Here is a 24,979-nt window from a genome sequence, read left to right on the forward strand (position 1 = left end):
CTGGCTCTGTCCTAACATCATACCCCAGGGCAAGCCCGTGGCCTCACTGTGAGGGGCGGGTTTAGAGGCAGAACTTTCCACTGGGATTCAAAGTCGTGGGCTCTGAGGTGCACATAAGCTGCCTGTCCTCACCCAGCTTTCTCCTGATGCAGGGAAATTCTTTACAAAGCAGCCTGCCTGTGCTTCATTTGGGGGTGGAAGGTGGACAGAGAAATTGATTTTACCCAGCTTCTGGGTCTTCCCCACTATCGATGACTTTATAAACGCTAGAATATTTCTCAAGGAAAACTCTACTGATATTTTAACTTGGCCATGGAATTCTCTGTCAGGTTATTATGCAGTGAGTATATGATAATCTACGTAAAGTAGACTTTGTTTTCATTTTTTACCATGAGGTGCAACGGTAACACCTCTTCCCTGGCTTAGGTTGAGGACATAAAGTAAGTCCTGTGAATTCCTTCTTTAAAGTGACGATCCTGGTGCATGCCCTTCAGAGGACTGGTCTGGTGCTCAGAGGACCAGAATGTGAAATTGTCAGGATTTTGTCAGCTGGTCGCAACTGGCCACAGTAGCAATATTGACGCCGTGGAAATCAACAAATGCTATTATTCCCCACCCCCACCCCCGGAACCAGCTGTTAAAGAGGTGCCAGCAGACCTGTCTTACATCCTCCCACTCTGCGCTGGACCCAGATACCCGGGAGAGGGGTGGACAAGAACCCTGCTCTGTCCACCTGTGAGGCTGCCGTCCTCTCAGATTCCGGCATACAAAAGAGTGATGGAAATTTGAGTTTGGGCCAAATTAATGACCATGGGCATGGGGAAGAGGGCCACTCTCAGGGTGGCCTTGGAGTTTGAAAGCACTTGATTCATTGTTACCTGAGTCCAGAGGACTCAGAGACACAGGTTTGGAAATGAAGGATCTGGAAGAGATGTGGGAATTCACCAGGATACAGAACTGCCTTCCTGCAGTGAGCTTGTGCTGCACAGGCAGCGGCCAGACTGGGCATTGATTCTAAAGTCAGGTCACCCTTTCCCTTGATCTGTGGGGCCCAGCGCTCACACGGTTAGGAGCCCAGCACTGTGGGGGATACTGGGGTGACGACGGACTGACGGACTTTTGGGGACGATGGCAGTGCCCCGTGTCCTGTGCAGGAGCCAGTCCGTGCACGTGGCTCTTGAGCACCTGCCGTGTTGCCAATGCAACTGAAGAACTGAATTTACAATTGTAATTAACTTGAGTTTGAATTTCAATAGCCACATGTGGCTGCTGGGTACTGTATTGGACAGAGCAGCTCAGGGCTTGTAGGAAGAATATTGATGGCAGCCTGTGTGCCGAGAGTGTGGAGGGTACATTCATCACACTGGATTCAGATGTGGGACTGCTAAGTGTTCTCCAACACCTTTGCCCAGCAAGACCAATCAGTCCCATTCAGATGCGCCCGGCACTGGGCGAACCGCATTAGAAGGTCACCCCGTATCCTCCTGTCCCCTCCATCTGCAGGACGTGTGATGATTCCCAACTCCCAGGTGAAGAAACAAGGCACAGAGAGAAACAAGGCAGTGCATGCCCCAGGTCCTCAGAGTCCTAATTCCCACCTCGAGGTGCCTTCTTAAGTGCACGGCTCTGTAGACCGACAGCACTGACGGGAACTCAGAGGATCCCATTTACAACCAGTGTCCACACTTGATCTGATAGTGTGTGGAGCCTACATGTATAACGTGGTTCTCCTTTCGTGGGGTGTTCGTGGGTGTTCAGCCTCGGCAGTTTTTAGTTCAGCACAGACCCTCGCGAGCATACACATTAGCATATGCATGTGGCTTTACACCATTTGGTGACTCTTCTCCCTCCCCCAACTAGTGATGTTGGATTCTTCCTGTTTTGCTGTCTGGTTTCAGTCACTCCAAGCTGCCTCAAAGGCAGTGATCGGGGCCCGTTTGGGCTTTTAATTCCTCGGTGGGAATGTGGTCTACCGATCGACAGACCCCTTGCAGAACCACCTTAATGTGTTGCTTTTGGCTGTGCACGGAGTCAAGCCTAAATGACTGAAATGGGATGAAAATGGAGATGTAAACCCAAGACTGAAAAAGGCCCTTTGAAAACATCCTGCAACCTTAGGCTCCTGCTAATCTCCTGTTAGATTATTTTATGACTGCCTAGCAGCTTAATACCATCGACTGCAAACAGTACTTCGTATGAGGGGGTGGGGTTATTGAGAATCTGCTCCCTACTGGATGAGCCACCTGTGCTAAGCGGGAGAAGCCAGCCTCCGGGCCCAGGGCTTAAGCCTCACCTGCTGCCCTGGGACACACAGACTGTGTCCTCCGCATTGTCTGTGGTCTGCAAACGCTATAACTAAACCACAACAATCCTCTTGAGGAAACTGGGCACCACGTGGTTTGTGCCCTGACGGTACATTTCTTGGCTTACCTTCACACTGGCTACTAGCTCACTCGACCCGGGGTGGGGGCCGCAGGGGTGGGGGTGGGGGTACTCCGATCCCACCTCCAGACCATTGCCGGGAGGGAATCCAGACAGTGTCAGGGGGAAACGGGAAAGAGAAAGCCCGGCAGTGAAGACAAAGGCTGGTAAGCCGTGGGCACTGTTTCGAGAAGCATGGAACTTTTGTTTCAGCACAGCCCGCTGCCAGACCCATACGAGCCTTCCTAGCTAAGGGCTCAAGACTAGCATCCTATCGTTAGGTCATTTAAGTTTGCTGCTGCACAGTTTAAAAGATGGGGAACAAAGTTCAGCAATCTGATGTCAATGCCTGACAGCTCAGGCTGCTAACTGGGTCTGGTTCCCCCTATGGTGCAAATGCACGCACAAGACCACTCGGGGAAAGGCACGTCTCCTCGTGACACACAGACAGGGCTTGCCCGAGGGTGGGCATTGCCTCTAGGAGCTCCTCACAAGGACAGAGAGACATCTCCCCTATTGTGGGAAACCCTAGCCCTAAATATCAATGTTCTTCCAATGATTTAATATAACCAAGTCAGCATTTGCTTTGCAGAACGCCACCTCAGTTCTGTTCTCTACCATAACCCGATTCCTATGAGGCGAGGAGCTTCTGATTTAGAGAATTTGGACTGGCCTACCCTGTGAGACGTCCTCAGGGTCATCAAACTTTCATCGCAGGGCACACAACAGAAAGACCCAACAATTCATTCATTCAAACTATCGGCACATGGTTTGAATTCCAGGCCAAGCAGCTGAACGCCAACCATCAAATCAGTCTTCACGGCGAGTACGCAGTGATGTCTGGCATCATACAATAACCTCGGGGCCCCTCTGAGCTCACGCCATCCTCAGACTATCACCTTTGCGCAGAAATGAGGAAATGTCAGTCTCACTAAGGATCTGGGCCTTGGAGGCTGCCGAGGGACCCTGGCTGGGCTGGGCGCGGGGGGATGAGCCCGCATGGCTTCAGGGGAAACGTGGGCATACATACCCTTCCCGGTGGGCCTCTCCTTTCTCCAGCTCCTGAATGACCCCCAAGAGCACTTTGATGGTTTCCTGGCTTGAGCTGATCAGGTCCTCCATCACCTGGAGCTGTGCTTTCAGGTCGACGACTTCCGTGTGAGGCACGATTTGTCGGGATTCTCCACCCGCAGTGGCCGCCGCGGCGCAAGGCTGGCCGTCCTCCCCCGGCGGGGCCCGGGTCTGCGTGGGCCGCCCGCTGCATTCGGGGGACAGGCACTGCATCGGGGGCGAGCGGGCCGCCACGGGTCCCTGGAGCCCGTTGAGACGCGAGGCTCTCCCCCGCTCCTGGTCGGCCGCCGGGCACAGGGGCCACTCGCTCGCGGTGGCAGAGTTTGACAAGGCGGCCTCGAGGGCCTTCGCGCCGGGGGCAGGTGCATAAACGGCGGCCACCTCCGTTTTGAACACCGTCCCGTGGGCTGGCGGAGCGGCTTCCTCCGTGTCCGGGGTCGCCCTGCCGTGCTTCGCTCTGCCGTGCAGCTGGTGGTCGGGCTCCCGGGAGGAAGGCCGAGCGGAGTTTTGGAGAGGCTCCTCTCGGCAGCCGGGCGCATCAGGGTTTTCGCCTGGCTCTGCGCAGTTGAGCCCGGCAGGCTGGTCCAGCTCATTCACATGTTCGTCGGAATGGAAAACCGAGGCCGCCGTCTTGTGCACCCGGCCGGCACCCCAGGGCCGGGCCTCCTCCCCCGCCCCTTCCTCCTGCTTCTCCGCCACAAACCCGTTGTTTTGACTTTTAAAGGCATCCGCAGCCGGGATGCTTTTGAGATTCCCCTTTTTGCGGTCCAGGGGGAAGGTCTGGTAACACTTTTTCAGGTCCGGCGAGGTCTGCACGCCTGTGCTCTTGGTGACATTGGGGATGGCCCTCCGCGCGGGCACGGTCATGTATTTGCGGTAGGCTGCTCTGTAGGACACGGGCTTCGCCTCCCGCTTCTCGCCGGGCTGTCCCGCCGCGAGCCGTGAGTCCCTCTGCTCATTCTGTGCCTCGCAGATATCCTTAAAGCGCACCTGCAGGGCTTTATTCCGCTTTTTAATCTGCCGGTTGGGATCCAGGGCGTATCTCATCTCCAGGGCCAGGCAGGCGGCAGGTTCGACTTCGCTCTCTGACGTCGTGAGTACGCATTTGCCGGTGTCCTTACTGACCATGATTCCTGCGTTCAGAAACATCAACACAGGCGTCAGTGGGACGGAAACACACACTCGAGCACAGGCACACACAGCTCCTAGCTCACCTCGCTACTGCCTGCTTCCTAATTACTTTTAAACAGGTGAGGTTGGCCTTTCTGTTAAGGAAAATCAGACAGGCGGAGAATCGCTGGCAGGCACAGCTTGAGATGCTTCTCCGATATTAAAGCCTGCCTGCTTTTCCATGTGGGATACACTCGTTTCTTTTGATAGTAATGCATGTTTCCCCATTAGACAAACCTGTTTTACTATATTCATCAAGAAACCCAACGATGCTGCCTCTTCTGCCTTCAAATTATCATTTTGCATACACGCCTCCACTTCATAGGCAGATGGCTTTCCAAATGCATCTTATTCGGTTTGGGCTTTTACTAGTTTTTTGAGGATGACGTGATTAATCTATTACTGGAATCCAGGAGAATTGGTGTTTTCTTATTGGGGAGTCTAGGTCCTGATCAGAGAGATCCATGTGGAGCGCCCTACGATGAAGGAGGGAAATAAACCTCTTTGTCTGTCTTTGCCAACACGGGCGCCATGGGACAACGGGCACACTGCTATGGGAACACCAGAAACGGTTAATCTTTGCGGTGTGGCTTGCTTCTAATGGGTTAACGCTAACCCTAGAAAGAACATGGGTTCCCCTGCATCGATAAAGACCGTGTTAGCAGCTCTGTTCTTTGATTCTATGGAGAGTGGTATTTGAAAAAAACATTAAAAAAAAAAAAAGAAATTATTCATTCTAGAATCAAGTTTTGTGTTTTGATCCCAACCTCTGAAAACGAAAACAATGGTGGTTGTTTCAGTATTTGAATCCCGAAAGAAAATAAAATCACAAGGCTTTATGTTAATCATGCAGATTCATCTTGGGCTGAATTATTAAATGCATCTAAAAAGGTGCAGGTGGCCGATGATCCCTCTGGGGAATACCCGTGGGGTAAGTGCCTTCACTGTATCAGGCAGATTCACAGCTGCTCACTGCACGTGGAAGAATCTTCTGGAGGGCCGAACTTAAAGGAAGAAAATAGTTATGTTGTTTGTGAGTTAGTGCTCGGGAAGAAAACAGTCAGATGGGAGGGACCGGGGTGTACAGGGCCCTGGCCTTAGAGCAGCACGTCCAGAGAGGCAAGGTCACAGACGTGAGCCAGATGAACAAGAAGGGGGCCCAGGCTGCACTGCCCAGTGCACGTGCCAACAGGCCCTTCGGGCTGTCTGGGGGGGGGGGGGGGGCGGGGAGCCCATGAACCCGATACTGAAACCTCCAGGAGCACTTTTCTGGAAATGTTACAGGAGCTGGGTGAGGGTATGGGCTGGCTGCCTGGGGCTCCGCTGATGTGTGTAGACTATACCTAACACCTTTAGTGCCGTGTGGTCCATTTCAAGGAGAAAGTGGGGTTCAGAGAGGTTATGTCACTTGTTAAGGTCACACAGCAAGTAGGACGGACATACAGGCAGGAGCAGGATCCTGATCTCCCTGATGTCTGAGTTCATGCTGTTTCCCATAACCTCAGGTGTCCAACAGAGAGGCACCTCCCCACATCCTTGATTCTTATTGGGGTCGGAATGCATGACACTGGGCATGATCGTCCGGCGAAGGCAAAAAGTGGGGAGAAGCCCAGAGCCCCCATTTGAGCGTGTTCTAGAACTGCCGCTCCTTGCAGCCTGGGGACTCTGCAAACTGGCCCTGGCACTTTGCAGGTCTCCGCTAGAGTTACTGAACAGAAGGCTTAGAGAGAACTTAATTATGTCATCACTTATGCCATGAGGATGAACCGGCAGTCACGTTGGAGGGCAGCAGAAGTGAGCTCTGCCGAAGTTGCTTTAGGTCGGACCAGGGTTTCTCAGCCTTGGGACGCCTGGCATTTGGGGCCGGATGACTGTTTGGTGGGGGTGCTCTTCTGCGCACGTAGAAATGTTCAGTAGCATCCCAGCTGCTGCCCATTAGACAGGAGCACCTTCCCCGTGCGCCAGTGACCTGGGGAGAGGGGGACACGGCCGCCCCCAGGTAAGAACCACCACATTAGACCATTCCCTTTCGATGGCTGGAGTGTGTCTCCGCAAGGGAAGGGCCTTCCTTCCAGCAAGGTGAATGGCCGAGAACAGATGGCAATGTCCCGGCTCCCGGGGTGGGGGATGGGTGTTCTGGAAGGTGCCTGTTTCGAAGGGCTAATCTGGAAATGACCCAGCTCTATGCCTAGCCAGGAGGGAGCCACACCCTCATGCCACTGCCACATCTGTGTTTCCTCTGACAACAGAATTACCCCCAAACAGTCGCTCTCCTAGGTAGTCTGGAGAAGACAGAGAATAAGCCTTCTTTGGCTGTTAGGCTTTACTGGGCGCTGAGGATGTCTGGAGGCCTTTGTAATTTGACACTTGAAACACTGGGCAGTTTTGGAGAGAGCATTACAGGAAGGGAACAGACTAGAGCCGCATCATATCCTGGCTCTGTGTTGGGAAGACGAGATTCTGGATGGCGGGTGGGATAGAGAAGGCCTGCTAAGGAGAGATAATATATATCTTTTACAGACACTTATCCCAACAGGTTAGAATGATGCACACAAAAGGACTTGGTGTGGGGAAGGTATGGGGGACATGGGGGTCTAATGAGAAAATTAAATCTTAACCCTCAGTCTTATCTCGTAGTCATTCTTGAGCTGCCTTTGTTGTCCAGCTGTGTCAGACTGTATTGTCCCATCATTCTGCAGAAGACCTTCCTCCCAGGGAAAATTTGAAAGGGAGAGCATTTTTACAAAAAGCAATTTACTAGTAATTTTTCAGCCTTTTCCCTGCCACTACTGAAAAATGTGTGTCTGAATAAGTTTGTCCTACCACGCCATTCATCATCGCGATTCGCCAGGAACTGCACCGAAATAATTTTCTTACATCCGTCCACTGGTTTGGAAAGATATTCTGCATCTTGGGCCCAACCATCAAACGAATAAAACAAATCAGAAAAATTAATTGCCAGTGGCAAAATAATAATAATAAACATCTCCAAGCTCCTCTCTGTTTTACAGGGAGTTGCTGAGTGTATAAAAATCATTTTCTTATTAGTAAAAATGATGGTGATACTTCAGATTCTTTTGCTCAGTGTAGTTTGTTGATGAATTCGTTTTTAACTAGAAATGGAATTGTCTTAATCTCACCGATAAGAAAAGACATCAAGGAGTTCTTGTTGTTGACTTATTTGGACCTCAGATGGAGATCTGCACACCTTTTGATGGCTGGGTGGCATTTACTCTAAAGCTTTAGGATGGAATTTTCCTGGACACTGAGAATTACTTTCATATTAAACGGTTACACCTTTCTGGGGGTTCACTTACTGTTTATTGGTGGGGGGGGGGGCGGTGCTCAGGCTGGTAGTGATGGTTAAGGAAACGGTTTTGTCGTGAAAGGACATCAGGTGTTCCAGAGAAGACATTCCATAAATCGAGGGTTCTGGCACATCGTATTCATTCATCATCCCTTCGTTCATTCAGCGCATGAGTGTGCACCCGTCACGGCGCGAGGTCAGCGTGCAGTCCACGTGTCCTCCTGCTTCTAAGAAAATGCTAACATTCTCTGCACTTCACTTGGATTTTCTCCTTGACCCTCAGGACGGCCTCCCAGGGGAGGCACTCTTACTATCCTCAAGCTGCAGATAGAGAAATTGAGGCTCCAGATTTTTTTTCTTTCTTAATTTGCCGAGGGTCCCACAGCTCAAGGGCCACCCCCCCTGCATCTCTCTAAGTCCCGGGCATTGACCTGCTGTCCTGCCCAGGCAAACCTGGAGCCTCTAAAGTGAGTGCCCTGCAATGAACTTCAGAAAGCATCCAACGGCTGGACCTCCTCTCAGCGACTTCCTTGGCCTGTTTGTCGCAAGGCATGTGGGTGTGGGTTATGCGGGTTATGCGGAGAACCTGCAGGTAGTTCCCAGGAATAAACCTGGCCCCGAGCACAGACTCGGGCCCGTGAGGGCCACCCGGAGTGTTGCGGTCCTCCTGAGGCCACAGTGGCATTTTCAGCGATGGCTCGCCTTGGCTATGTCACCTCTGAGCAGCATGGGCTCTGGGTCTTGGAGTTAATCTCTTGGTCCCAAAGCAGCAGGAGTTCATAAAGTTTATTTTTCATAAGAAAATTGTGTTTGGGCAGTCATCGGACTGTGTCGTCTTGAGGTGAAGGTGGCGAGGCACGCTTGAGCCCGTCTGGCTCGGGGAGAGCTGGGGGTGTGGAGGAGTGTTTGGAATGTAAATGTCTTAATTACCCTCAAATTAAAGTGCATAATCAAATATGAGTTGTAAATATATAAACCCTGTATTTTTAGATTAGTGATGGAGAGTCATCTCTGTGTGCTGCTTTAAATTAATAGCTTATATAAAAATGTTCCTTCCAGCCCAAGGAGTGATAAGTGGAAACAACTAAATGCCTAACAATAGGTAAACGGTTAAGTAAATTATGGTGTACGTTCACTCAGTGCGGCCATTAAAATGATAATTATAAAGATTATTTAGTATCACAGAAAAACACTTACGAAATAATGTGAAGGGAAAGAAATCAGTCTCCCAAATTGTACTGGAAGGAAATGAACAAACATGGTCACCGTCGTGGTGTGTGAAGATCGGGCATTTGGGGAGATTTATCTTCTTCCTTCTGTTTTCCAGTTTTTGTTGAGGGAGCCTTAATATTATCGTGTTGTTTGCCAATTAAAAACCGCAGGGCGAAGTCAGTCCGCACCTCAGGCAGAATGACAGGATCAGGCCGCTGGAAATTACACATACTTGCATCACAATAAGAAAACCCCAGAAATGATTAGATTTGGGTGCGTGCAGCCTCCCAAAGGTCACCTTTTATTGTGGGGAGGAAGCTTTGAATAAAGGACAAAAATGAATTTCAAAGCACTGATGTAAGCGTTAGCGTGTGGAGTACGTGTGCAGATGTGCACACGTGTGTGCACAGAGCTGTGCACCTAAGTGTGCGTGCACAGGTTAGGAGAAGCAGCGTTTGGAAGAAGATACGTCGGTTTCCGAGCAAACTCACTGCTGGGGTGAGACCTGCCATCTGTTTTAATTAGACGTGAAATGGATTTGACCTATAGTCTGCATTATTTTCTGAAGTAACCTGGGATCTCAGCAGCTGACAGGAGACTCTCCACTGGATTAGCTCCATTCGGAACGTGTCTGCACTACCGGGAGGTTTCCAGTTTGGCGCTGTGTGGTGATCTATGTGGCACGATGCAGCTGACTGACCGTGGGGGCTGTTGAGCACCTTGGCCTTGCCAAGACAGCCCCTAGTGTCCCATCAGTCAGTGGAGATAGCAAAAGAGCTAGGCAAGCAATCTGAAGAATCTGGAAGGGGACTGTATGATATTATTGGTTTTTCTAGTGGCTTTCCCGCTGTTGAGACACCTTGGAGTCACAGATGCTGGCTGGAATTCAAGATTAATTGGGTCAGCATTTTATTCCATATGCTGAGGGAAAGCCTGAACATTAGGCCAGTCAGAATGGCAGAGGCGGGGTGGGGGGGGGGTGGAGGTGGAGTGGGGGAATGAACCTACCTTCTTTAACACTCTGCTTCCCGGAGGGTAGGGAAAGAGGGACAGGATCTCCCCCATTAAATGAACTCGCTTGTGTTGTGAAATGGTTAAGTTTAAGGCCTTCCTTAACAGAAGTCCTCCCTTCCTCAGGGCAAAGCTAACTGCTATAGATTTTGGACTGTGTCTTAGTTAGGTTCATTATCCCATTTAATTTCCTTTAATACACTGAAATGATATTTTTCCAGACATTTGTTCACTTCTTCAAAGGTCACCGATTCAGAGGACTAAAACGGGGTAACCAATGAAAACCGACACCCCTCTGAGATTGAAAGTTTAGGGAGGAGGCCGCTCCCTTAGCGCCAAGGCATGCGGGCAGAAACACCGCCCGATCGTGGCCCGTTCCCTTGATTTGTGGAATATTGCAGTAAGGCCTCCATCATTAAGAACCGATGACCGTCCAGTCAGAAGGAGGGAAAGGGGGCACTCATGGAGCTTCCACGCAGGCTTGTGGCAGAAGGAAAGCTACCCGAGGCGGGGCCCCAGCTCACACATATCTGTGATTTCAGATAAACGCATTTCAACCAACAGAAACCCTACAGTCAATTACTTCAGCCACATAATGTAAATCAGTGTTGCCACACAGACTCACACTGGCCTGTTTCTAATGAGCGGGGAACCATCTAATGAGAGGAAGTGAACCATCCGTGTTATACATGGGTGCTTGGGGTCTGATGTTGAGGCTTTAGAGAAATCAGAACGTGGCCCTCTTCAACAAATCCGAAGTTTTTCTTCATTTGTTTCACTATTTACTTAGTTCTTTGATCTTCAGCTTATACTGATGTTAACCTTTGCTCATCCTCTGTCCAAATGGAATCTAAATTAGTAGAAATGAATTAGCAAAATTTTATGATGTTGGCAAAAATCAACTGGGAGAAATGCCTCCTCCAAGTGAGATGTTACATCAGTGTAGAGAACAAATTTTTTATTTGTGGCAGTTAGCTTTGCTAATTGATAATGTCCAAAGAGGGTCCAGAAACACCGATTCCAACAACCCACCAAAATCACATGTAAGATTAGTAAAAGGAACTAATTTGCCTGCTCCTCTCTTCTCCCCAGTCGGCATGACAACTAAACACGATGTTAAATGTAAGTGCTCTAGCTTTGAATATAGCTCATTGGTTCGTACAGATCAATGTAGCTAACGTCCCACCTACTCTCCTGCCTGGATGGCTCCAGGTAATTAAGCAACAATCGTTGTTAGTTTGGAGCTCCAAAGAGGTTGGAGTTAGGTGGCCTCCCATGCTTAGACTTCATGGGAATCTCAGTGGAAAACATGTACATAGTGAATGAACTTCGGGGTAGTTTTGCCTTACTCATTGTGATGAATCTGTATTTTTTTTTTTTTTTTTTTTTTTTTTTTTACTAAATGGCATGTCTTCACTCATGACCAATCCTTAAGCTAAAATTAGGACATTGATTTTTCCAAAAAATAAGGATGTCAGAAGAGTTTATGATTTCCCTGCTGTTTCTCAAAGTTGAATCTCAAGATACTGTTTGGGAACCCCCCAGGGCAGGGCTTCTGCTTGGAGGTAACCGGTCACTGCAATTGCAATGATTTAGAGTCGAAGATGCAATCTATCTTCCTGGCAAGACCATGTGAGTGCCCATCTATTACCCTCAAAACGGATCTCCCTTGTATTTTTCACTGTAGTGCATCTCCTGTGTTTCCTTGGCCTAGCCAAACCATAGACTTTGCGAGGTCTTGAGTTTACTGCAGAGGTAGCTAAGAAAGAAAGGGAGAAGTGAGCCTTTCTTGTGATCGGTTTCTATTTATAAGTGGACAGCAGAACACAGAGAAATTACTGCCCCAGGAGCCCACTGTACAGAATCCTAACAAGAGGCCACAGACCATGACCTGAGATCCTGGGGTGGTCCGTACTCAACCCAGAAACATAGCTACTATGCTCCCCTTGGCCACGCATGGAACAAAGGTACCTAGTATTACATACAGGACTGAACGTGGCTTGCAATGGCGTCTAAAGACGCGTCTCCCAACTTAGGATGGTGATGAGTCCCTCGCTGTCCACTGTGAGCTCACCCTAGCAGGTGCTGGCAGTACTTGGCCTGATTCATTCTCTAATTTAATTCTTCGAAGCCAGTCTTCTCTAGGTCCCAGTGATTTTTGTTTTTCCTTCCTGTTCCTTTACCTGTGGGCTTCTTCCTTTCTGTTCCCACTGCTCCCACCCTGACCTTGGTGTTCTCACATCCCCTGCCCTCGGCTCTCTATCCTCCATCCTGGAGGTTCTGCTCATCCAGGCTTCGAGTTCCTGCACTGTCTCTAGAACATACCGTGGGCAGTCCCTGCTTTGCGTCTTCAGTTCCTGTGGCTCCTGTTCCAGGACCGTGCTTCTCACCTGCTTTCCCCAGGTGGTCTCGTTTTGACGGTCCAGTTCTACCCCTTCTCTGGCTTCTCCAGTCCTCACGCTGCCTTCACTGACACGAGGGGTAGCACCGGCGTGTCTGGGGTGACCCGGCACCACACCAGGTGCTGGGCACACAGGAAAATGAGGCACAGTTCTGGGGAAAGACGTGCGTCTATCTATAGCACCTGCCCACTGTGCCTCCCCAGGAGATGTGCAAGAACCGGCCTAACGGCTGAGTCACTTCCCTTTGATGCGTGTCAATTCTCTCCTTACACAAATATAAGTGACTGTAGACGAGGTCCCTCTAAGCACCTCTTCTCTGCTGAACTCAGTCAGCTTTGATACGTAATTGGTCTACGAATATAATGATATACATCACAGTATCCTCACAGCTGGGGCCTTCCCTGTGGATTTTTAGAAGGCTAAAGATGGGTATATCATATTGGTGGCTTCTAAGGATACTTTCTGCGTTACCTGAATCTTCAGATCAGGTGGAATGTGGCTGTTTTCTGAAACCTGGGTAGGAATTAAATGAGTGGAAGGGAGAAGGATACGGTTTCCTGAGGTTCATAAGTAAAACCATGCTGAGATTTTTATCTTCTGAATCTTGGCATAACTATCTTGAGTTTGAGTGTTACAAAGTATTACCTTAAATTTTCTTCTTCGCCTGTAGAGGTGAAAGAGAGGACCCATACACTCACAGAAATGAGTATATGGTTCAGAAATGGCGTATGCATCAACCACGTGAGACTTTAAGGACGCCAAACCCCGCATAGTCAAAAATCTGCGCGTCACTTTTCACGCCCCCCCAAACTTAACTGCTAATAGCTTACTGTTGACTGAAAGCCTTACTGATAACATAACACTGATTAACACATTTTATATGTGTTATGTATTATATTCTGTATTCTCACAATAAACTAGCGAAAAGAAAATGTGACCAACAAAATTATGAGGAAGAAAAAGGTACACTTATGTACATTTACAGTACGGTATCGGAAAACAAAACCCCAAAACTCACCTATAAATGGACCCGCACAGCTCAGACCCATGTTGCTCAAGGGTCAGCCGGATGGTATATTTAACCATGAGGTACGGTGGGGCCCCTCACGACACGTGTTGTAGTAAGTATGACTTGCTGGGGCCTGCTGTTGATTAGCTCTTACGTTATCCAGCTTTGTTCTCGAAAGCGGGACGCAGCAGTGGTAGGATTCAGTAAGAATTTAATTCAAAAATTGCAATAGCTTGGGATAACAAAAACATTTAAAAGTGTGGAATCTCGCTAATCTCAGCCTTCTAACTGGACTGTGGTTTTTGCTACAGAGGGGGGGAGCCATTGGCCTGCAGGGGGGTGGGGGTGGGGATCCATGGAAGGTCCGGAGCACACCTTTGAGTCCGGTGACTTCGGAAGGGTGTGTTGGGCACACGGCTTTTGAATGAAACAAACCCCTTTCATTTCTCCTTACTTTGAATTGAGTACACGCTATGTGAAATTGTACTCGATACATAAAATCGGTACTTAGGAATGTAATCCTGCACGACTTTTTGTTCATGATGAATATAGACAGGAAGGAAAAGGGGAATGAGGAAATAGGAGAGTGGGGGGGAACGTGAGGGTGACAGCCACACAGATGGACCGACAGACAGACACAGGAGAGGAAGGCTGATCCTCAGGGAAGTTAGTCCCAGTAAACCACGCCACATCCTGCTTGCTGTTACTTGGAGCCCCTGCCGTCAGCTATTTGATTCTCTTTCAGGGGCCGTTGGAGCGGCCCCTTCTCATCCTCTCCAGAATGGAGCCTGACCGCTTATGCAGGCTAGGACAGGCATCCGCGGTAGGACATCATACGGCTTCATGTTCTATGAAGCCCCCAACACAGTAAGTGAAGTGTTAAACCTAGTGAATAATCCTACTTTAAGTTTATATGTCTGGGTTCTGCTTCTGCCTTTAAATCTCTCCGAGACCCTCCTGGATCGGATGGCCTTTTCCTTCGCGAGGCTTGGGAGAGAGGGGCCGGACGGTGGGGACGGATTCTGTAGGTTCGTGGAGACAAGTTAGCTCCCTAGTGAGTAAGCAGTGCTGATGATCAGGAAGCGAGTCTCTGCATACATCACAACCCTAAAAGTACTTTTTCAAAGGAAAACCTGAATCTTTCCAAAACCTTAAGTGACCCCTCTTTGCTTTGGCCTTCTTGAAGCTGTGGACGGGAGCAGAGGTGTTAAAGAAGTGGAACCTTTTACAAGTTTTGGGGTTTGTTGGTTTGTTTGTTTCTTGTTTTTTTTTTAAGCATTTTCAGATACGTAGAAGAGACTGGATGGAGGCTGTGCTTCCACAGGAAACAGAGAGACATGATCCCCCTTAAGGGTTCTACCCCTGTGCCCATCTTTCTAGAATAAAATCTATCAGTCCCCACCCCAGTCCAGATCAGTCAGAATTTCTGGGGATGGAGACAGGGCGGCCGAGATGGATGTCATCATCCATCATGCAGAGCCTCCAGGCCGCATGTTTTGTCTTGTTTTCTTCCCCACCCCCTCATTCTCTTCTCTTCACTGCCGTATCGCTAAAGCACGGAGCAACACGGGGTACATAAAGGTACCTGTAAATATTTATTGAATGAAAGGAATAGTGAGTGATGTCCCGGGGGGGGGGGGGGGGGGCACGGCCAGCCCCTTCCATTTCGTCCAGAATGAACCTGGGGCACAGCCAAATGCGGGGTTGGTCACCAGCACTGCCCAGGCCACGGCTAGCAAGGTGGGGCCTGCGGTGGGGGTGGACTCACATTCTGCAGAGGGACAGTGAGTGGCCAGTCATTTGTCAGGGTTTAAAATAAGGGGTCGTTTGGTTGTCACCGCTGCCTTGTGGACTGATTAGTGAACGGCAGATTCCAAAGAAATTGGCACCTGGCAGGCTAATAGCAGGAATATGGCATCTTCACACCTCTGTTCTTTTGACATTTCTGGTTGGGGATGTAAAACATCTCGAATTCTGTCCCTTCCTAGGAATCCCACGGCTGGGGAAAGCTCTCCCTAACCGTGGATCTGGGCTTTGAGATCTGGGCTTATACACTGGAGGGGGAGTACTCAAGATCATCTATTTAAGATTCTCACACTCTCGGCTTTTCTGGACATAGCGATTCCTGCGTGTGTTTTCTCCTACGATCGTTAAGAACTGGGGTGTAGAGACTGACTGCCTGATTGAGTTCTGGCCCTTCCTTGAATCAGCCTAGAATCTAGAGCATGTTACACAGCCTGGGGGGATCATAAAATAAGAGTTAATACTTCTGTGGTGCTTGGCACAGATTAGTTACCCTTTTGTGCTTTATGTATGTTCTAACAATGCGTTCTCCAAACTCTCTCGGAAGGAGAGGTTCCCAGTTGTTGTTGTTGTTGTTTTAAAGTTTATTTATTTATTTTTTAGAGAGGGAGAACAGGGCAGGGGCAGAGAGAAGGAGAAGGAGAGAGAATCTCAAGCAGGCGCTGTGCTGTCAGCGCAGAGTCTAAAGCAGGGCTTGAACCCGCGAACCGTGAGATCACCTCTTGAGCTTGGAATCAAGAGTTCCACGCTCAACTGACTGAGCCACCCGGGCGCCCTGAGGTTTCCATTTTTTATAAAGGTGGAGACATCGAGGCACTGATGGCAAGTCAGCACCCATGGCCACACGGATAGTAACCGTCAGAACTGGGGGGACAGGTGCAGACAGTGTCGCCTAGACATTGCTCTCAACACTCTGATCTGGGACGAGGGCTCAGTCGGTCGGTGCCTTTAAAACCCTCAGAGTGCGGTTCTGGTGATGCCGTCTCTGGTGGCGAAGGGGACGCTAATACGAACAACACACTTAGAACATGTTATGTGTGTGGGCGACACCAAGTTCAGTCCTTGACAGAAACATGCTTAAAGGTTTCAACCTCAAGTGGCTGAATAAAAGTCTATACTTGTCTTAGATTTTTTTTTTTTTTTTCCCCCAAGCCGGGCACACCATTGGTCCCTCTCACTGACTCTTCAGGTCTAGAGTTAGAACTGGTGCTTCGATGTAGCATTTAATGATCGCTAGGAGCGATTTAATGATCGCTAGAGCCTGGAGCCCTGGCTGACGGTCCATTCTCTAACACTCACTCGGTGGCTGACCCTGCACCACAGAGGACCTGCCCCACGCTTCCTCCGCTCAGTAAGAGTGGGCGATATTTTCATAGACCCAGTGTTCCGACCATGCAATAAATTCCATCATTCAGCCTCACCCTGGGTATTTTTGGCACACTAGCAAATCCGGTAGACACAATAAATAAAGTGGAGTTATACTTAAAGGAGAGTTAACTTCATATACAGAGACAAATATAAAGAACAGGAACAAAGCAACTTAAGCAAGGATTGAAACCACGTCTGTGAAGCCACCAAGCTGACAGCCGCCATTAAAACAAACACACACAGGAAGTGATCGAGAAAGGCAGTTCTCACTGGGCTCTTCGATGACTGGAAAAGTCAAATGAAAAATACGGCCTGACGGTATTTTTTAAGTTTCAAATTCTCTACACCGGCATGTGGCACGAACTTTTCTTGGGAATGATTCCCGTCCACACTTCTCTGAGCTGTGTGAGACTCAAGTGCATGATTAATAGGAAACTGGCCATTTGTGCCATGTGATTTCAACGAAGGAAAAAGAAAGAGGGCAAGTCTTTGTGCAGCACTCTGCTATTGGTAACAAGGAAGTGATAAATTGATGAGCCTGGCCCAAAGATCCATGGAGTTGATGTCATGATGTGAAACTGAGTTGTGAGGTCAAGGCCGAGAGGCAGACAGATATCTTCCAGTCAGCCTTCAGTTGACTCTGAACTCTCCAGTATTTTGGTAAAGCGGTAGTGAAAGTTCCTTCCAACCAAAAAAATGGTTGGGGGGTATAGGAACATTCTATGTGTCTGATTGACGTGTTAGAATCTCTCATTTCTCCTTGTTGTTCTTTTACTCTAGTACTAGGCCAATAAACTCAAACGCTTTCTTCCTTTAGAAACTCAGTTTCTACCCAAGTGAATTTTTACCAAAGAAAACTCTAAGGTTGAGTCTGGTGGTAGAAAAACCCAAGTCTTGGATTCCTTTTTCTTGCCTAAACACCGTGTAGCCAGGTGTGAGGACTGTCCATTTCTAGAAGCAGGCTTCCTTTTTACCACCCTCTCATGTATTTCCTTTTAATTTCTCCTACAAAACAATGTGCAACTTCAAGTGAAAGAGAAAAATTGTTGTTCAATCTGGATTCCCTGAATTTCTAGCAAAATCATTGATGAGGTTTATTGTTAGTAGCCTCATTAAATATTTATTAAGCATCTGTTATTAGGTACTACTATTCTTAGTCCTTCAAGAATTTCTTTGTCTTGTGAATCCTTTACTCCATTTTCATTCTCTTCTTTGAAAGTATTTCTCACGTTGGTTCTAAGAAGATGATGAAACTGTATTTTTTTGAAATAGTATTTCTCGTTCGAAACTCAAAGTCAACTTTCTAATGGTCATCACATCTTTTCCCCCAAACCTGCTGGTTCCCTGACTTCCCTGTTTCCATCTATATCACCCACCACCCTGGTGGTATCTTTAATCCCGTCTTCATGTTGCCACGTTATAGACATCTGCCGTGTGGGATATTTCTCTCTCAGCTGTCCCCTGACATCTCTCCCTAATGCCACCACTCACCCTTGGTACCAGTTAATTCTCACCTGTTACACCCTTTCATCTGGTTCATCTCTAGCTAACAAGACTCAGTCTTCTGGACATGTATGTTAACTGTTCAAAGCATTCACCCTTTACCCATAGCTAGTGAGTGGAGGCCATTCCTGTCCTACTGGTTCTGCCTTAAACTGGCTCACACTCCTTCTTCACTCTCCGATCCTCACCCCTGCACCTTTGCCTGGTGTCGCTTCTCACTCTTCCCGTACAGATCTCCAGCTCTGAGCACGTGACGGATGGGCTTCAGCTCCAGGATTTGCATGTGCTGGGCTCGGGGGCCCAATCTCAACCTTCGTCCCAGCCAGGGTGTTGCTTTCTCTCGGGTACCTCCACGTGTGCGGTCTGTCCTATCCCGATTCTGCCTCCCACCTCCTTTCGCCCTCCTGGACTGGAGCTTCTTGAGGAACCCGTCACTTGGTTTTGTGACACTCACACATTGTCCTGGCCACTGCTGCTACTGCTCAGTACATTTCCATGAGCGAGCAGTCCTTTGTAGACAAAACCATCCTCCTGTCCGTGTACCTTCCTTATGTGTGCCCATTTTTCAGAACCCAGGTTTTATAATTCCAGTACATTTCCAAGGACACGAAAGCCACTTACTATGAAAGCAAGCAGATTTCCTAAAGCAAGCTAAAGATGACCTAAGGTGTTTAGTCTAACCACTAAGGACACATGGAAAAGATAAAGAAACGAGAAGTTGACGTACACATGCTTCCCGGGGAACAACCAGTGTGGAGGGACCCACGTCACCACTGAAATAATGAACAGAGACTGGTCAGTTTCACGGAGGTCGGATGTGAATGTGATGCATCTCCACGGTAGTTGCTTCACCTGAGCAGCCGAAATGAGCAGCTGAGGCCCTCAGCCTCCTTTCCCCCTCATTCCCTCTGGAGTACTGAGGAGAGCAGCTTTTCTTTGTGCAGCATTTGTGGCCTCCCAAAGTCCTCCTCATGTCCCTCCTATGCTATAGTTTACGGCATTCCATTTTATGCCCAAGGCTAGATTATTAAGGACTGAATTGGAATTTTCCATAGTAACTGCAGCATAAACTTTGATCAGCATCTTGCCATGGTGTTACCATCTTTAAAAAATTTCTTTGCCCTGGTCATGGCTATAAGAGCGGAACTCAGGTGAACGTAGTGTGCCAGCCTGATCCCCTCTCTGATCTTTTCTGACCCACACCTGAGTAACAGCCAGATGACGTGGTAAAGAGAGTAATGTGGATGTACAGTACTCTGAATAATCCGATCAATATACTAGCAAAGCAATATTCACGAATATTGACTTCGGGGATATTTCTTTTCCAATTCCTTTTAAATATGGCATTAGTGAAAAGGTGTGTAATTTGGAAACACGATCCTTCTTGTCCCTAATAGCTGCTTTTCTATATTCAAATTAATTTTCTCTCTGTCCCAATTAGAGCTGAGAATATGCACTCAGCAGAAAGACACAGAACTATCAGGTTAGAGTGTTTTGTTTTTATTTTAGGTCAGCAGTTTGTCTCTTGATGATATCTCTGTATACCTCGAAGCCCCTCAGCTCATTCATTGTGGTATGAATGATGTCTGAAGTGCACAGACTCAGACCCACGCTGAACATCCTGATGGCTTATGGTAGAGGAAATGCTGGTTGACTTTATATCAGGAATTGAATTTGGCACCAGGACATGTGTCCTGAAGTCATGGTTTCTCTTACTCTGAGAGGTACGATTCTTGGTCGCTTGGAGACACTTCAGTGCCTCTGGATCTGAGGCAGATACAGTAGCATACGTGGTCCAGAGGTTCGAACCTGTACTTTGTATGGGTTGGCGTTTAACGTGAGATGACGTCTCAACAGTTTGTTTACATGAATCCCGGCAGGGTCCCCACAACTTGGTCCCAATCCACTCCTCTGACCTTAATACATAAGATGCGCAACTTTTTTTTTTTTTTTAATGTTTTCTTTCTTTTTTTTTTTTTTCAACGTTTATTTATTTTTGGGACAGAGAGAGACAGAGCATGAACGGGGGAGGGGCAGAGAGAGAGGGAGACACAGAATCGGAAACAGGCCCCAGGCTCCGAGCCATCAGCCCAGAGCCCGACGCGGGGCTCGAACTCACGGACCGCGAGATCGTGACCTGGCTGAAGTCGGACGCTTAACCGACTGCGCCACCCAGGCGCCCCGTGGATGCGCAACTTTTAAAGTAAATGGACTATGGTGGCTCAGTCGGTTAAGCATCTGACTCTTGATTTTGGCTCGGGTCATGATCTCACGGTTCATGGGATTGAGCCCCATTAAGAGCACATGGCCTGCTTGGGATTCTCTCTCTCTTCTCCTCTGCTTGCGCACGTGTGTGCGCTCTCTCTCCAAATAAATAAATGGATGAAAAATTATGATGTTTTACTATGTTTATGCTATAAGTGGGCTCAAATATCGAAGAAAGGCTTATCCAAATGTTTGTATGCGAATTTCACGGTAATAAAAGCGTTGTCATGTAATATCAATCATATTAAATTTTCCTTTAAAATATTGAAGTCGTTCCATAATGTTATGAAATATTAAAATCAAATATGTGAGGAGACTGAGAAGGATCTGCTTCATAAATTATGTCAGCTAATTTGGGGCTGGAAGCGAAGGTCTCAATGGAATTACAGTGGGGAAGGGTTCTTCACATTTATGAAGGAACTGTTTAAAAAAGATGCCAGTTTTGTTTGGGGAACCTTAATAACCTCCCTTTCTCCCAGATGACTGTGGTTTGCCTCAAATAGACATGCTTTTTTTGGTTAACCACCGGATCGGTTACGTAGCAGCCTTGACGTGTTACCTGCTCAGGTGTCTGGTGGGCTGGTCCAGAGCTCCAGGATACCAAATCCCCACTGCCCCTGCCCCTGCCTTCCTCCGCGGATGCTGGTCTGTAGACCCATCGCTGTGCCGTCTAGCTGTGATTTCTTTATCGTCATTCCCCGGGAAGTAGCCTGTCCCCAACAGTAACTAATTTCCTCATACAAGAGAGCTCAGTAGTTGCTGCTCTAAATGAGACAGCCATGGGTTGGAACAGCCAGGAGAATACAAATGTCTAGCTAAGTGAACGCATCTGTCCAGCTGGTCTGCTGTGATCAACTGTTCTGAGAATCATTTTTATTTTCTGACTGCTTATTTCAATGTGTAGGAGTCTTCCTGGTAGACTGATGCCTTTCATGCACAAGCCTTTCAGTTACGTGCTTGTTTACTTGCATTTTTTTTTTTTTCTTGATCGAGGGAAAAACAAGACAAAAATCCTCTATTCTGCCATGGGGAAAACAATTGTGGCAGAACAGAGAAGCCCCCCGGGCAAACAGAGTAATAAGGGTATCTAACTTTCCACGGGGCTTTTTGGAAGCGATTTGTGCAAAGCCTGGAACTCTCCGGCTTTTGCCTTCTTTGCCTATTTCTTAACCGGTATTTGTGCTCGTCAATCGGATAATGGGCCTGATTGAAGTAAAAGCTCCAAGTCCTAATCACAGTAACAAAAAATGAAGTCGTGACAACTGTAGGAAGTTCAAAGGCATACTCTGCGTTTCAAGGGCATCCTGTCTTTAAGCAGAGGTCTTTCATTTGGCTAAAGAAATTAAACAGAATCCTTCTGTCTTTAAGGAAATGGTGAACTGGGTGAAGAAAAGCCCAAACTCTCTGTAGCTAGCATAATTTATGCAAAATCATGCAATTAGCGATAGCTGTGCTAGACATTTTTTATCCACATGCGCCTCCAATAAAACCATCATGAGTAGCAGTGCCACCTAATGTAAGTAGTAAACATGGGTAGTAAATTACTAATATCTGGTGAGGCATGCAGACGGCAGGCCTTCCATTTTTCCTTTGAGATGCTCGTGCCCATTTGCTAATCATTCTTGCAACAACAACAACAACAACAACAACAACAACAAAGAGGCAAGGATAAATATGAACTTTTCTTTGGAAAGTGACATTCAACAGGATATGAATGCAATAAATAGCACAACGTGAATAGTATAAACCAGCACTTTCCGCCTCTGCAAAGTGAAACGATGGTTACTTTCTGCTCGCTCTGTGGCAGAAGCTTAACAACGTTAGAGCACTTTCATACATGTACCACTCGTTGGGAATGGCCCGGGTCAGGTGATTTGGGTGGGATTTTTCAGTCAAGTCCCCGTTCGCTCTAACCTTGACAGTCCCCCACTGGCATGTGGACAGGTAACCCCTAGCCAGTCCCTGTCCGAGGGAAAACCTCCCAGCGCATGGACCCGACCCTCTGCTAGTCTGAGCTGTAGTCCTGTGAAATGCTAGTGTGCGTTGGTAGCCAAGGCAGGGCTAGCCCAAAGTTCCTTCCCACTCTGGCCGGTTCACCTCAGGATGCTTCCGCAGGATTTAAGCGCCTAAGCAGACAAGGTCATATTAAACTGCTCTACTGCCTTCTCCGGCTCCAGCCCCCAGGCACAGATCTGCGGCGGGAAAGGGGTAGGGGCAGAAGCCCTGCTCTGTAGATGAGCCAAAAAACACCTACTTTCTCCCCTATTTACTCCAGAGGCGCCTCTCCTCCCCCACTCCTGGCATCCCCTTATCGCCAGCTCCATCTGCCCATGGCATATTTCTGGGTAGTAGAATGCTGAGGTCACAGGGACAGGTTCTTCATCCCGGCGCTGGAGACGCCAGCTGGGAACCCTGAGCATGAACCAGCAAGACGCAGACTCTCGCTCTTGACTTTGGGCTCCAGGCGCTGCCCCGGCCCTGGGCCGGCCCGCGGGCACCCTCCTCCCTCTTGCCGTCGCCCGCCAGCAAGCTCGCTCGCTCGCTCGCTCTGCAGCATTGGTTGGTTTCCCACGCCTGTCCCGGGCTGACACGGGATGCCGCGCACCCCGAAGGCCCGCGGGCACCGACCCGGGCCCGCGGCCCCGCGAAAGTGCCAACCCGAGCGAGCCCTGGCGCCACGGGAGGAGATGGGCATTTCACGTGGGCATCTGCCTTCGCTCCCGCTCGCTCCTCTCCTTCGCGGCCGGCGTCAGGGCCCTTCTGCTCGGACTTATCCCCACCCCACCCCCCACCCCCGCCCCGAAGTTAATCAGCCGTACTTGCCAGTTCGCTTTAGTTTGGAAAATACTTAAACACCTCGAAACGTTCCGGGGACGCGGCCGCCCGCGATCCCCTCGTTCTGCCTGGCCAGGGCTCTCGGGCGCTCAGGAGGCTGTGGCGTTTGTCTAGAACCGACAGCGTAGACATGCAGCCCCGCTCCTCCCAGGCCGTCGCCAAAGTTGCCAGACGCCCCTCGGCGACCCGGCCGCGCCAGATGCAGTTGCATAACCTCGCCCGCCGCCCGGTCCGCTCCTGGCTGCACCGGCGCGTCCTGGCCCCGGGAGCCGCCGAGTCCCCGGCGAAGCCCGTTTGGGGGCGAGTGCGAGCGCCCGACCCGGGTCGGCGCCCGTCCGAGCGGTGCTCTGCCCGCGGCCAAGTGCAGCGGGCGCCGGGGCGCGGGAGGAGGGCGCGTGGGGCTCCGCTTACCTTCCGCTGCTTACAGATAAGTCGAGGTCGGTGCGGCGCCTGGCTCGGGCATGTCTCGCCGCGGACCCGGGCGAGCCTGGCGCGGCGCGGAGCACTCCGGGCAGGGCATCCGCGGCGAGGCTCGCCGGGCTCGCGCGGAGGAAGGCTCGGCTCCGGGGACTTGGCCGGCTGCGCGCCCGCCGCCCGCCCCCTCCACCGCCGCCGGCCCGGCCCGCCCGGCCCGGCCGGCCCCCGCGCCGCAGCTCGCGTCCGGCCCGGCTCAGCGACGCGCGCGGGGAGGCAGCGGCTCGGCCGGCTCCGGGGACGCCCGCGCGTTCGCTCGCTGGCGGCGCGGCGGAGCCAGCCACAGCCACCCGGCGCCGTGCTCCTCCGATGTCCTCATTTACTGCAATTGTCTTCGGCGAGATCTCGGAGCCGGGGCTGGCAGGCGGGGGCGGAGAGGGGGAGGGAGCGGGAGGGAAGTCCTTGCAGCCGCCCCCGGGTCCCCGCTACTCCGCGGAGCCCGGCGGCCGGAGGAGAGGGCGCCGGAGCCGCGCGCCCGCCGCCTGTGCGCCCGGCTGGCACCGAGGCGGGCGGAGCCCCGGGCCCCGCGGGGCGGGGGCGGGGGCGGGGGCGGCGCGGGGCCCGGCGGGCCGCGTGCGCGGGGTGGGCGATCCGGAGGGAGCGGGGCGGGAGGGAGTGGGGGAGCCCCCGCCCGCCGACGCCCGAGCCCGAGCCCGAGCCCGAGCCCGAGTCCGAGCCGGAGGAGGAGGTGGAGGGAGCCGCCGGCGGCTGCCGCCTGTGCGCGGGGCTCCACCGCGGCGCGTCCTCGGGGTTTCTGGGCTGCAGGCGGCGCTGCGCGGCCCGGGAACTTGTTGAGTCTACCCCCCAGCCGCCTCCGGAGCAGCCGGAGGGCGGGGGACCCGGCGTTTTCTCTCCCGGGAGGGGTGGCTGGGGTCCCCGCGCGATGGCTGCCGGCTCTGCCAGTGGGCCCAGCCCCTCGGGGCTTTGAAATCCCGGAGCTCGGGAAGGGGGGCGGGGAGGGGGCTTAGGCGTCTGCCCCCTCACCTGCGGATGGCTGCCTAGTGGAGGCCAGGGTCAGGGGCGTGCTTCCCGGAGGAGTCCACCCCGGGGTCAGCCTCTGTAAGCGGAGGCCGACAGGCAGGCCAGCTGTGAGTGTTGAGGACAGAAGGGGGAGTGCCCTCTGGGTCT

At 50.5% G+C, this 24,979-nt stretch overlaps 2 protein-coding genes across 5 annotated transcripts in view; one reads left to right on the forward strand and one right to left on the reverse strand.

The window, feature by feature from the left end:
• INSYN2A (inhibitory synaptic factor 2A) overlaps positions 1–23,921 on the reverse strand; it is a 56,116-nt gene extending 32,195 nt beyond the window's left edge. Inside the window, exons 1-2 of one of the 2 annotated variants that reach the window (XM_047826041.1) lie at positions 23,789–23,921; positions 3,452–4,625 (exon numbers count right to left, since the gene is read on the reverse strand). In XM_047826041.1, the coding sequence (XP_047681997.1) occupies positions 3,452–4,620 (1,169 nt within the window). In that variant the 5' untranslated portion in view covers positions 4,621–4,625; positions 23,789–23,921. Of the gene's footprint in view, positions 1–3,451; positions 4,710–23,788 lie in introns of those variants that run through there. The other variant, XM_047826039.1, reaches the window with a different exon arrangement.
• DOCK1 (dedicator of cytokinesis 1) overlaps positions 1–24,979 on the forward strand; it is a 531,871-nt gene that overhangs the window by 254,389 nt on the left and 252,503 nt on the right. The gene's annotated exons all lie outside the window — the stretch shown is intronic.

Source organism: Prionailurus viverrinus, chromosome D2 (assembly GCF_022837055.1).
Source record: "Prionailurus viverrinus isolate Anna chromosome D2, UM_Priviv_1.0, whole genome shotgun sequence".
Classification (NCBI taxonomy): domain Eukaryota; kingdom Metazoa; phylum Chordata; class Mammalia; order Carnivora; family Felidae; genus Prionailurus; species Prionailurus viverrinus.